This window comes from Colletes latitarsis, chromosome 2, assembly GCF_051014445.1.
Source record: "Colletes latitarsis isolate SP2378_abdomen chromosome 2, iyColLati1, whole genome shotgun sequence".
NCBI classification, from domain to species: domain Eukaryota; kingdom Metazoa; phylum Arthropoda; class Insecta; order Hymenoptera; family Colletidae; genus Colletes; species Colletes latitarsis.
This window is the reverse complement of record NC_135135.1, coordinates 27,787,702-27,802,043: the sequence shown is the minus strand read 5'-3', so window position 1 is coordinate 27,802,043 and position 14,342 is coordinate 27,787,702. Positions and strand designations below refer to the sequence as shown.

The 14,342-nt window shown below is 42.1% G+C and overlaps 1 protein-coding gene across 13 annotated transcripts in view; it reads right to left on the bottom strand.

Annotated features, from left to right (window-relative positions):
- Window positions 1-14,342, bottom strand: part of LOC143345790 (uncharacterized protein CG43867) — a 166,867-nt gene that overhangs the window by 57,215 nt on the left and 95,310 nt on the right. The window contains exon 2 of one of the 13 annotated variants that reach the window (XM_076773336.1): window positions 4,996-5,142. The exons of 11 other annotated variants lie outside the window; for them this stretch is intronic. In XM_076773336.1, the coding sequence (XP_076629451.1) occupies window positions 4,996-5,070 (75 nt within the window). In that variant the 5' untranslated portion in view covers window positions 5,071-5,142. Of the gene's footprint in view, window positions 1-4,995; window positions 6,232-14,342 lie in introns of those variants that run through there. One more of the 13 variants, XM_076773326.1, reaches the window with a different exon arrangement.

The following is a 14,342-nucleotide window of genomic DNA, read 5'->3' as shown; positions in this document are numbered from 1 at the left end:
GTCTTAAAAAAGAAAATCAGACGAAGCATTTAGAGACCAGTGAATATCTTTGCTAAAGTTCGCGTCGCTGTCTCTTAAACTTTTCGTCGAAGAAAAACTCCAATAATTACCTAAATAATCGGTACTCTAATGGGAATCTCCCATTAACCAATCGCTTCCGGTGGCGTCCGGTCGATCCAGAGGCGCGGTTATCCTCCCGCGAATCTCTCCTCTTCCGTATCGGGCAAAGAAATGCTAATTGCAGAACTAATTGCGAAGGCAACAAAGACAACGAAGAGGTCCCCGTATCTTGCATGACAAACGTAATTGCACGGCAACGGGGGGACAATTAACCGCTTCATTCTCGCGGACAAATGGCCGCGCATTACCAGGCGTGTTCCCTGTAGCAACTCCAATCCCCCAAATTATTAAGAAACCACGGTACAAACAATATTTATATTTCGGTACACGTCGAACGACAAATAATCCTTTCGAGAAAATAGTTCAACATTTTGAAAACACGTAATTGTTAGAATAAAAAAGAAAATCTGTGTGTTTGTGAGTTCTCAGTAACTTTGATTATCTCCGTCAGATCTGGATGAAATTTTATCTGGTTGTTATAGGTTAATTATTTAGAAATATTATGAAGCTTCCCTCAAAGTTACGCGGGGTAATTGTTAGAATAAAATTAAACGTCTGTGTGTTTGTGATTGCTCTGTAACTTTGATTATCTTCGTCAGATCTGGATGAAATTTTTTTTTGTTGTATGTTAATTATTTAGAAATATTATGAAGCCCCTCTCAAAGTTACAAGTATATAGTTTAGACAATATTTTTCATAAATATGAGAAGAATACGGTGCTATAGATTACTGGAAGAAACGCTAGGGAACAAATTCTTGGGAGCAGATGTTAATTCGATTTCTTCCAGTGTCGATCCCTTCACGGAGCATCGAAGTAACGAAATTGAAGGGGGGAGGGGCCCAATGAACGCCAATTAAAATGAAAATAGCCGGAGAACCGTGGAGTTCGCGAAATAAACTGGTCGAGGACCGTTTATAATTTCGTCGGGCTTTTCCGCGGCCATCGAGCATGAATGTTTCATGAGCGACGGCTGAAAACGTTCGAATCAGAAGCAGCTGCTGACGAGAGAAAGACTAACGTGTCGCGACCGCCTACATCCTGGCTGAAAAACGAGCGAAACCGACAGAGAAGAGTCGCGAACTCGAGGAAACAGGCGTTTAGAAACACTATTTAAAACGTCCTAAAAGTCCTCCAAGTTGAAAGGAACCTGATGGCGGGTCACTTTTGACCCACATTCGAACAAAATATTTAATACTACACGTGATACTATTCTAATTAAATGGTTTAGGGGGGCTAAACCTTTCCTGCATACAAATTTCTGGAGGGCAGGTATTTACAGTGGCTGTAAACTTTACAATGGCGACCAGCTAGGTAAACACAGTCAGAGGGGCTGCTACAAAGCCACGTCATTTTTCAATATTTTCCAACAAAAATTTTACAATATGTACTTTACAGTGCATCTATTTATTCCCCCGAATTTGAACTTTCTACGTTTCATAATTTTCGTGCTAAAAATTCCCTAAAATTGACTCTACGGGTCTCACGCGGCCCAATCTACGTCCTTCCATAATTCCCGCAATTTTTGATAAAATACTTCAAAAAATTTTGTGTTTTTACTTCGAACATATACAAATAACTACACGCAACGCCAAGTAAATAGGCTCGTTAGATTCGCTGAAATTAATTCCCGAAAATCGTCCGGACCGCGTCTACGCTGCGAGCCGCTCCGACTGCGAAACATAAAACGACTATAAAATTATTTTCGCGCGATAACATCGCGGCAGACGTTCAAAAGACTCTCTGTTCGAGCCGTCACGTACCGGTTCGCGCAAGAGAAAGGCTGAAAACGCGATTGAACTCGCCGCGCAAAAAGCGATAGAGCTTTATCGTTCGGCAAACATTCCATCTTTGCGAAATCTGTCACGCGTCGGGGCTTTGCCGATCGCGCAGAGGGGGCGAGGTGGGTTTCTTTTTTTTCCTCCACCGCCCCTGGTCTCTTTTTTTCACCCCTTCCGGCCGCGGCTAAAAGCAGAGAAAAATGCAAAGCTCGGAGACAGCCGGTGGCAAGTAAAAAGCTAATACGCCACGGCACGAATGCCCACGCGAAAATCAGCGCGACCGTTTGACGTGGAAAATCGTCAAAGAGGAACACGACAACTTTTCCTGCACGAGCGCTACATTAAAGCTACATTACGGGAGTAGCTACGGCTACACGGACCGAGCTTTTTCCCCCCACCTTCCCTCTCTGTCGTTTTCCCCATCGCGTCGGAGAGAGAAACGCCCGGAGAGGCGTCCATCCAGCGAGGGGAAAGGCAAAACGAAACCGAGAAGAACGCGACTCTCGTTTCGCGAGTAGTTTTTTTCCCCCCGGCCGAGCTGGAACTCGGAAAACTCGACGGTGGAAAACGTCGAGGATTCTTCGTATTTTCGAGATACCCAAGATCTACGATCGATTATTTTTTAACGCGAATTTAAAAAGAAAAACAAAACGATACGCTCCTCTGAAAATTTGCGATTTTTAATGTTATTGTTATCGATGGATTTGTGCACGTACTTACGGATCTGCGATTTACGATAATTCCAGGACAAAGAAACCTTCCATGGACTCACCTGGAACGAAAAAATAAAATTCCAAATTACCGTACCGTTCTCGATAAACAGTGTTAAAAGAACAGAAGAGGAAAGGAGGGGGGCACGATTCGTACGGGCCTGCTAGTGGACTCATCAGTAAGGATTCCTAGCAGGCCCTGCCTTAGACAACTGAGATCGATTTCATGTAACGAATCTTGCTTTTGATCAATAAACGAGGTATACAGGGTGTTCGACTACACCTGGAAAAAATTTTAATGGGAGATTCTAGAGACCAAAATAAGACGAAAATCGAGAATATCAATTTCTTGACTGCGGCCTCGTTAAAAAGTTATTAACAATTAAATTAAAAAATTTCAAATCGCTCTGGAAAAATTATTTTCGGTTGCGGGGGTCAATTACAATCATTTTTTGTGAATAGACATATCCCCGAAATCCTGCTCATTTCCTAGAAAAAAATTCGAGAAGGTGTGAAATTTTTCGACAAAATTCAAAAATTTCAAATCGTTTTAAAAAAAATATTTTTGGGTGTAGGGGTCAATTACAATCATTTTTGGTGAATAGACATACCCCCGAAATCCTGCGCATTTTCGAGAAAAAAATTCAGTACGAGCGGAACTTTAAACGTTAATAACTTTTTAACGAAGCCCCCATCAACAAATTGGTATTCTTGGTTTTCGTCTTATTTTGGCCTCTAGAATCCCTCATTAAAATTTTTCCCAGGGTTGACCGAGCACTCTGTATAGTAACCGAGGAGTCGGTCGAGTGCTTGTGAGAGCGCGGACCCCTCTGGTGGCGAGCATGGGAGGCGACGCCACAGACGCGAAAGAAACTATCGCGAAGAAAGTCTGGCGGGGGGTGGTTCCCGTTGCAACAATCCGAACGTGGATCCGTGCAAAAAGCGAGGCAATACTGCGCTAGTATCGAGTTTCGAAACACGAGAGTATCGCAAGAAGCACCGTGGAGTTTCGCGACGAGGACGGCGATCCTCCGAAGGAATGTCCCGGTGTCTCGTTCTCGAAAGTCCAACCGTCGCGACCTGCGCCGCCACTTTCGAGCCATGGTCGTCGAATAAAAGCAAACTTCCAAGGCACGATTTAGTCGCGAAACGGTAGAAAGTTCGCTGGAGAGTCGGCGTTTCTCCAAGTTTCAGCGGACTCTCTTCCTGAATCAATAATTCCTAAAGGGTACTTCCTCGTTCCCGTTCCATCCAGGCCCCCTCCCCCCACCTATTATTTTCCTCCGCTCCATCTCGACCCAGAACGGAGCGTCTAACGTCTGTTTGCACCCCTCGAACACCTTCGGGGGGGTAGTTTATACCCTAACGATGAGTTTTTACTGCGATTTCTTTTGGGAATTAATATAAAAAAAACTAACAAGCCTACGAAGATTTCGTTTCGCACAGATATTTATACAGGCTCGGTGTACCGGTACAAATTTTCGTGAGGCATTTCGTGCAAAATTGGAGGAATTATTAATTATTTTATACAGGGTATTCCGACCATCGACGAAATTTTTTGGCGGAAAAAAAAAAATTTCAAATCATTCTAAAAAAATTACTTTCGGTTGCAGGGGTCAATTACAAGCATTTTTGGTGAAGAGACATACCTGCGAAATCTTACGCGTTTTCAAGAAAAAAATTCAGGAAGGTCGACAAATTTTTCAAAAATTTCAAATCGTTCTAAAAAAATTACTTTCGGTTGCAGGAGTCAATTACAATCATTTTTGGTGAAGAGACATACCTGCGAAATCTTACGCGTTTTCGAGAAAAAAATTCAGGAAGGTGGACAAATTTTTCAAAAATTCCAAATCGTTCTAAAAAAATTACTTTCGATTGCAGGGGTCAATTACAAGAATTTTTGGTGAAGAGGCATATCTGCGAAATCCTACGCGTTTTCGAGAAAAAAATTTCGGAAAGTGGACAAATTTTTCGACGAAATTAAAAAATTTCAAATCGTTCTAAAAAAATTACTTTCGGTTGCAGGGGTCAATTAACATCATTTTTGGTGAAGAGACATACCTGCGAAATCTTACGCGTATACGAGAAAAAAATTCGAGTAGATGGATAAATTTGTAGACGAGATTAAAAGATTTTTTGATTAATTTCGACGTGGAATCGAGTTGTATGCAGAAGGGGGGTGGGAAAGAAAGACGCGGAGGGCGGTTTCGTGTCGAAAACAATTCCGTAACAGGTCCCCGTTTCCCGTGATTTAGCGTTACGATCGCGTAAAGCGACGCTAAAACGCGATGATTCACGAGCCCCGGCCGTGGTCGAACGTGCGAGACTTTACGATAACGCGTCGACCCGGGAGGACTCGGCCGATAAAACGAAAAATTGTCGTTACCTTGCAGAGCATCTCCTCGAGCGACTCCATATCCAGGGCGGAGTTGTTGTTCTCCATGCGTACGGGTTGAACCATTTGTCACACTTTTTCCCGTCGGCGCTTTTTCCTGCGATCGCACACTACTGTCCCGTGGCTCGTGGCGCGTTTCTTTACCCCGGCGAAAAAGAACCACACACTTTCGACCGTCAGGCGTCGCGAGACAATTAGGCGCGGTTCGATAATCGACGAGCTGTGTTCCGTTCGACCGTGTCCCGTTTTCCCTATCGTCTTCTCGCGCCATTTTATCGAACCGTCGTAACAACGTAGTAGCAACGCGTCCGTAAATTTGCTAGACACCCGATATATAGCGTACACCATTCGACGACAAGACTATGGTACGTCGCGGAGTTTTACGACTTCATTTTTTTCTTTTTTTATGGAAACTTTATTCGATGCGAATAAATTTTTTTCAGTGGATCAATTGAGAAGATATTCGGATCAAAGTATCTTCCGATCTTATCATACTTTGTCAAAAATAGTATTTCTGTGTATTAAAAGATATTTGTTTCCGTTTATCTACCGATACAAAAAATTGATCATATTGTACTGTGTCTGCCTAGAAACCATTTGATTTTTGTCCAAACTATTTTTCTATAAATATTATCCACGAATAACTTGGGTGTTATAGGTTATAATTTTATTTGAAGTTGAAATGCATTATTTAATTTCCTTTTATCAACGAAGATTTTATAAAATCGAGAAAGATGGTGGACCATCGGTTCCTGTTGGGATCAGGTGGTTTATCGAGAGCAATGGCGAACTATGGCACCGAAGATTGGTAAAGATGTACGGAACATAACTGGTCAAAGGTTGAGACGTAACTTGTTGGAAGGTTAGAGCGTAACTGTCGGAAGTTTCGTGTCTTTCCTCTGTCTCCTGCAAGGGTTCGGTGTACGGAGCACGGAAAACTTGTTGGGGTTAAGTAGAACGTTTGGGGATGAACGGGTAAGTTGTCCCGAAAATTTAAGAGTAGAGAATTCCCAGGAACTGGACGCGACTGTCGACGTAGACTGGTGATTTATCAGACGACGAAGTCCAAGAACGAACAAGAACAATTCTTACGCGTATATAAATTTTAAACAACCCTATATAGTCAAATAGAAATCCTCTTAATACTTTGTAGAATAAATTTAATTATGTCCATATCAGTATATTATTACATACGTGATTTACAGACTGTTTAACAATTTAAGGTAAGATTTATAGATCTAAAACAGTTTCATTAACACTCAAGTCACTGACACGTTAATCAATAACACAGTAATTTTGTAAATAATCAGACCAATTGTATTTATACGCTACGATCGTATTTGGCATCTCTTGCATTAGCAAAAATTCTTAAATGTACTAGAACTAGCAAAAATCTATCGGAAAAAGTACCTCGATCGCTCGGAGTACAGTAGTACCTCGTTTATTGACCAAAAGGAAGGTTCGTTACTTGAAATCGATAAGTAAAAAGAACATGGTCGCTGAGCAATGAATGTAGCAGATGGAACAGGCTGTGTAGACTTATTAAATCAGATCGTTTTGATCATTGGAACAATTTTCATCCCCCCAATTTTCCATAATAATCGAGTTCTCTTTATCTACCACGAGCAGGAGGACGTCCAGGATGACTGATCGACCCGGGACCACGCGAACGGAGAAAGGATCGTCGAGAGGACGAGTAGAAGAGTAAGATAGCGGGGTCAGCAGGATATATCTTCGTTTCGTAGGCTCCTATTTTAACCGTCGTATAAATTACGGCCGTTGAGTCGGTCGAGGGCCGTCTCTCGTCTTTTTGGCGGTGCTTCTCGAACTTTTCGTCGTGGTCGGGACACGCGACGAGCACCGAGAGAGGGTGTACGACGGCAGAGCGCACGTGGAAGCGGCAAAACGACGAGAGAACTCGCGCAGAGGGTGAGGGCACCGGCGACGACGTGAAACGCGGCGTCGAGGGTGTTCGTCCGGCTCGCGGCGACTATTTTCGGGCGACGGGTATTTTTAAGTCCCGTTTCGGAGCGCGAACGACCGATTTCCAAGAGAAAGAACAGCTTTACGTTTTCTGACGAACGGACGGGGACCGTCAACGATCGAGAAAAGAACACGCGGACCGGCTGTCGCGCCTCTTCAGACTCCTCTGCTCTCTGCCTCCCTCGCGTTTAAGTTTCTCTGGAGAGGTAGTTGCTTCAGACTCATAAAAAACGCGAGATTTTCCACCGGCTGCTGGTTATTTTACCCTAATTTTTTTCAGTGGGTCTCGAGGATAAATTTGTGGAACGGAGGGTAGTTTCAACCCTTCAGACTCCACAGGGTGACGAAACAAATAGTAAAAATTCGTTTGCCCGGTGTTTGCAAGTGAAATTCTCGAAAATAAGTGTGTTTTTTAGATCAGGCGAGCGGAATGGGCGCGCAAACGATAAATCAGGTTTCGAGGAACGGTCGATCGCGTCGTTCGACGCCGCGGAAGGACAGTTATTCCTCTGTCGGGACAGTTATACGAGTTCGTCGGCAGTTTCGGAATTTTTACGTCGTCGAATATTGCGCGGCAAAGCTGCAGGCGTCGCGGCGAAGTGGCGAACGTTGTCACGTCTTCGCGCCAAGCACCACTAAAAAAGAAAAAAAAGGAAAACACACCGAAGTTGCGCTCTGCAAGTTCGCTCGTAAGGCTGATTTGATAAAGCTGCGGGTCTCGACTGTCCAGCACGAGCTTCTTATTAATTTCCTGCCCTTCGATTTTCCGGCGACGCGAATTTCGTTAATTACCGCTGAAACGTCGACGAAGATCTGTTCCCCTCCCCCTGCAGGGTTAATTTCCCACGAGACTTTTCCGTCGACGCGTCGATATCTCGCCTCGAACCCGATCGATTCGATTTCACGGATTGGGAAGGCTCGAGTAATTTTAATAAACGGGCTCTCGTTACTCCGTGGCCTTCAACTGCTCGATTGCTGTTTCAAAATTTGTTTCTCTCGATAGAAATGGGATAAAATCAGTATTGAGTTCGACCACCCCTGGGAAAAATTTTAATGGAGAATTCTAGAGGCCAAAATAAGACGAAAATCAAGAATATCAATTTCTTGACTGAGGCTTCGTTAAAAAGTTATTAACAGTTAAATTCAAAAATTTCAAATCGTGCTGGAAAAATTATTTTCGATTGCTGGGGTCAATTACAATCATTTTTGGTCATTATACATACCCCCGAAATCCTGCCCACTTTTTAGAAAAAAATTCGAGAAGGTGGAGAAATTTTCCGACAAATTTGAAAAGTTTCAAATCATTCTGGAAAAATTATTTTCGGTTGCAGGGGTCAATTACAATCATTTTTGGTAAATAGACATACCCTCGAAATTCTACTCATTTTCTATAAAAAAATTCGGAACATGCGAAATTTTAAACGTTAATAAATTTTTAACGAAGCCTCCATCAACAAATTGTTACTCTTTATTTTTGTCTTATTTGGGTCTCTAGAATCCCCCATTAAAATTTTTCCCAGGGGTGGCCGAACACCCTGTATATAGCAACAAAATTCTAGTGTCAAATTGGCTCAGTCCGTAAATCTAGTGTAAATAAATGGGCTCTCGTTACACTGTGGTCTCCAATTGTTCGATTGCTATTTCAAAAACAGCAAAATTCGATTCTCTCGATAGAATAAAAATGGACTAAAATCAGTATTGAGAAGCTTTTAGAACAAAATGGTAATAAATATGATTTGTAAATGTAGTATTCAGTCGAAGGAGTGGAAGTATTATTTGGTGAAATTCTGAACGAACTTAACGTCTGAAATTTTGCTAGACAAAGAACGAACGACAAAATTTCGCCAAGTACTACGAGAGACAAAGGATTATGTGAAACGAGAAGGCTGCAGGGTGGAAAGAAATTCTAAAGAACGCCGTATCGCTGGCGATAAAATAATAGTAGAACGCGTGGGAAAAGCAAGCTTGAAATTCGAGAACATCGGAGGATACCTGGGTAGATAAAATCCGACGATTCTGTCGCGATACGCGTACGCAAATTGAACAGCAGATTAAATAAATCGCGCGCGGATCAAAGCGAGTACCCTTATCTACCCCGGAGGATCATTTAATTACTCGACAGGGTGTTCGACAAATATGTAAATACGAGTCGAACGATCACCTAACGTATTCCGCGATTTCACGAAAGAGCGAAATTTTCGCAACGCGCGTGGAGAAACGACGGGAGACGATGTTCGTTTTATACCGAAATGGAAAACTGACGATCTTCGTGTGGTTGTGTTCATTTTATACGGACTCGTAGAATTCTATCGTACGGGCACGTATACTCCCGGTTACCTACCGAGAATTACTTCGTTTAAGCTCTCAATTATGTGCTGGGCTCCGTAGCCGCTTTGGCCTCCGACACATAATGCTTCTGGCCTTGCTGTCCCGCTTCATCATTTGTTTAAATTTCGTTCCCTCGCTCGCGCTACTGTAAAACTCGCCACCTGTGGCCGTAGGTCCATCCGTCTCACTTTTAAAAATACTCCTTCGACTTTCGCTCGACGTTTTCATATAGATTTATTTAGCGATTCGAGTGTAATTCTACTGTGCTATGCTTGCTATATTAGTGATAATCGACAGAAAAGCTAACTAAACAAAACTCCTATTATAATTCCTTCATACTTAAAACACTAGAACTATCAATGATTATTGTGTATTTATTTGTACCAAACGACAGAATACTCGAAGGAATGTATAAATGCAATGGAAATATATCTAGTCATTTTCTCATGTAAGAATACAATTTATAAATTACAATTTCTATTAGAAATTAGGCATGGATCATTTTTTACCACTTCTGGGAGCTATAGTATCAAAGATCACCTCCTTTCGGAATTATAAAAATACCAAATATAAACAAACTTTTTTCCCAAGATCCGGGGGAATCGAACTCAGGATCCCGAGAATCGAAAACAGGCATCCAAGCCAAAGAGCCACGGAGGGCTCTGACTTCTGAAGTACAAGACAACTATATCATTCCCTTCTCGATCAATCTATCACATGCTTTTCATATTGGTAATCCACAACAAAGAATATCTCTTTTCAGGGTTCGACTGGTATCATAGGAGGCCCGGGTCGATGTTTGATCACCGGTCCACGCGAAAATCGACGCGAACCGCGCGCGAGTTCGCAATTAAAAAAAACCAACGGTTCGTCGGGTTCGTCTCCTCGGTCCATTAATCGAAAACAATCGGTGTATCGATGGTCTGTTCGATTTCCCGTTGAAAACGGCGGGGGCTCGTCGCGACGTAATAAGCGGATAGACGGTGAAAGGCGGCCGCGTCAAAAGCGACATAGGGCGAAAAAGGTGATTTCGCTAAACCGACCCGCTTCTTTTTGTCCATTTAACGCGCTCGGGGCGAACCGGGCCGCTCTGTCCGCCCCTGTCCCTCCGCCGTTCCGGGCGCCCTCTGTCTCTATCAACCCGATGTTCGTTTCAGCTCTCGACGCGAGGCGAACCGGGCGCGTTTTATCTCGACCCTGTGATCAAAGCTTAATTGAAAAAGGGCCGGGGGTCCCACCCCCCCCCGCCGCAACCGAATGGAAACTGATACCAGGGCCGAATATACGATCGACAATGCAGCCTTTTACCCCTCCCGTGCGGGGGTTTTGCTCGCTACCGGGTACTCGGGTACTCGCGAGCCAGTTAAATCGAGAGATTAAAAGCCGTGGACGGACCCGGGACGTGCAGGAAATTTTCTGGAGCAATCGAGTGACGTAATTCGATGATTATGCTCGTCTTAACTCCTCGCGTGGGACGTCCACATTGCTTTTCTTTTATCTACCGATTCTTTGCAACTCTTTGAGCGTTGTATGTTTCAGCGAGTACTAGGTTAGGTCTGAGTTAGGTCAAATAACTAATGGGTGGAAAAATTAATCGATCAGTCTGGAGACTCTAAATTGATTTCTTGTCGAATTAGTCAAATATTTCATACGATCGTTGTTTAAGAGGCATACAGTATTTTAGGTTAGGTCAGGGTTAGGTTTAATATTTTTTTTATAAATGGACACGAATAACAAACGGGGGGAAAAATTAATCGATCAATCTGAAGACTCTAAATTGATTTCTCATTAAATTAGTCAAATATTTCATACGTTCGTTGTATAAGGGGCATACACAGTATATTACAGTAATTTAGGTTAGGTCTGATATCTTTTTTTGTAAAAAGACACGAATAACAAACGGGAGGAGAAAATTAATCGATCAGTCTGGAGACTCTAAATTGATTTCTCATTGATTGATTTCTCATATTTGCATAATAACACGTTCGTACGATCGTTGTCCAAGGAACATACGGTACGATACAGTATTTTAAGCCCATAAATATCAATTTTTGGATGGAAGAAAGAATCGAGGAGCAAAGGGGGACGAGTTTAGGTAAATCGTCGGGTACGAAACGTGGCAAGGAGGCGTTTTGGCGTTGGTTCGCGAAGACAACAGCAACAAAGGCGAGAGAAACGCGCGAACACAGGGGTTTCGCGGCCGTTCAGCCGGCAGAGTCCTCGAAAGAATCGTCTGCTCAGCACACGCTCGAGCGAGCACTCTGCTAATTGGCTACGAACTTGAGCCGAGACCGATTAATTACCAGGGACGAAAAGATCCCTTGATTTTTCTCGCTCGACCGTGAGCCGTTTACCTGCTAATTAGTATCGTCGGTTAAGAGGGGGGAGGAGAGGGGGCCGCTAATTATCTTAGCGGTGCCTGGCCATCCGTCCGCGACGCGTGTCGCAATCAAGAGGAAGGCTAATTTTGGCGCTTCTGTCCTGGAAGGACGCGGATCCGATCGACAGGGATCCCTTTTTATGCCCCAGAGCCTGTCCACCCTATCCCACCCACGCTTCGTTTGGCATACATTGCCTATAATCATTCCTATCTAATCAGTTTTATTCATCAACGACACCCTCAACTCTTTCGAGTCTAGTTAAGATTTTTCATTATTTTACGAACTCTGAAAAGATTTAATTGAGACTGTATTCGTCTTTAAATTCATTGTGATTCAATTCTATTTAGTTTGTATTTTCTGAAATTATTTTTTAACGTAATGGCCAACTGGTTCATACAGTATTTTACAAAATTTTTTAATTTCTTTTGGCTAGCATATTTGTTGGGAATGTTTCTCATCTCCATGTTGGCAAACATGCACGTGTGGAAATATTTCTCTTTTTCATGCGCCATCTCTTGTTTGAGTATAACAATTGAACAATTTCAGTACCATGTATGCAACGATTCGTGCAATGGTAAAATATAACCTAAAAAGTATATACGTCGTTTTACTGTCTAATCGTATAACCTCCACTACAAAGTAGAATCGCAACACTTGATATAAATCACTATTTTTGATTTTCGGGAGTCTTTGGATTCGTATTTCTAGCTGAAACGCGTGCTCAAGTCGTAATGACTTGATAATTTAATCAAAATGGGATCTTTATTGGGAAGATTTGATTTTTCCTCTGAACGATATTTCGTGTCTCGATTTAGAAAAATGCTACAGCATAGATACGTGAACAAAGTCGGGGAACCGAACGAAGATAGCAGAAGCGTAGATAGAACAGGAACTAGAAGGCTAATTTTGGAACTCCCGCTCCGGAAGGACGAGGAACCGATAGTAAGTGGCACCCAATTATGCAGAAGAATCTGTCAACGTTTTAACCATCGTTTTCCGTCCGCCTAGATCACGGACGAGGAATGTGTAACCTTTTTGGGGTTGACCTTTTCAGATATTCTAGCAATTCTGCGTAGACTAATTAAGTGTTAATCTGCAAGTTTCAGTGTTCTGTAAAGGCAGTCTAAATATATCAGAGACCATTTTTCCTTTGACGAGTACAGTTTTAACCACAGAAATTGACACTAAAAAACTGATCTTTTGGGAAGATTTAAACAATACAAGGTATTCAGCCACCCCTGGGAAAAATTTTAATGGGAGATTCTAGAGGCCAAAATAAAACGAAAATCAAGAATACCAATTTATTGATGGAGGCTTCGTTAAAAAGTTATTAACAATTAAATTCAAAACTTTCAAATCGTTCTGGAAAAATTATTTTCGGTTGCAGGGGTCAATTACAATCATTTTTGGTCATTACATATACCTTCGAAATCTTACTCACTTTCGAGAAAAAAATTCGAGAAGGTGTGAAATTTTTCGACGAAAAAAAAAAATTCCAAATCGTTCTGGAAAAATTATTTTCGGTTGCGGGGGTCAATTACAATCATTTTTGGTCAATAGACATACCCTCGAAATCCTAACCATTTTCTAGAAAAAAATTCGAGAAGGTTCGAGGGAAAAAAAAAATTCCAAATCGTTCTGGAAAAATTATTTTCGGTTGCGGGGGTCAATTACAATCATTTTTTGTGATTAGACATACCCCCGAAATCCTGCGCATTTTCGAGAAAAAAATTCAGTACGGACGGAACTTTTGAATTTCACCGAAAAATTTTCCACCTACTCGAATTTTTTTCTCGAATATGGCTAGGATTTCGGGGATATGTCTATTGACCAAAAATGATTGTAATTGACCCCCGCAACCAAAAATAATTTTTCCAGAACGATTTGAAATTTTTGAATTTAATTGTTAATAACTTTTTAACGAAGCCTCCATCAACAAATTGGTATCCTTGATTTTCGTCTTATTTTGGCCTCTAGAATCCCCCATTAAAATTTTTCCCAAAAGTGGCCGAACACCCTGGAAATGGAAATATTACTAGAAGGTTCATAAAATCGATTGAAATTATTTTTGAAGCAAACATGATACAAAGTTGTGACGAAATAAAATATTGTTGGCTCTCAAAGTTGATTATTTTTTTTAATCATTGGAAATAATTGATTGCACATAAAATATGCGATCTGGCGAAGCGACACGAGACTTTTCGCTGCCAAAAAGTATCCCAAACCCCCGTCGTTGGACCGTTCGAATCTCTTTGGAACCGCGAATCAGTCAGGCCGATGAGATTCATCGATCCCAGGGGCGATTAGAGCGAAAGCTTTTCTGCGAGGATTATGGAAAACGCTGAGTCGCAAGATAAACAGCGGAACGTCGGAAAAAGACGCTGGATAATCTCGAGTTTTAAAAGTAAAGCACAATATTGTCGAACGGAACTTCGAGGCGACGCTTCCGCTTAAAAGTTTCACGCATACCCGCGTCGCTGATTACGAGAATGGCGAAGTCGTTTAATTCCGCGTCCCATACTGCGTTCGATCGGAAATGCAACGAAAACAATCTCTCTACGGACCGTTGGAGAAAATTTTACTATTATAAAAGTATATTGGCGCCGGATACTTTTCGGCCATTTTTCTAATTACGAACACGATTTC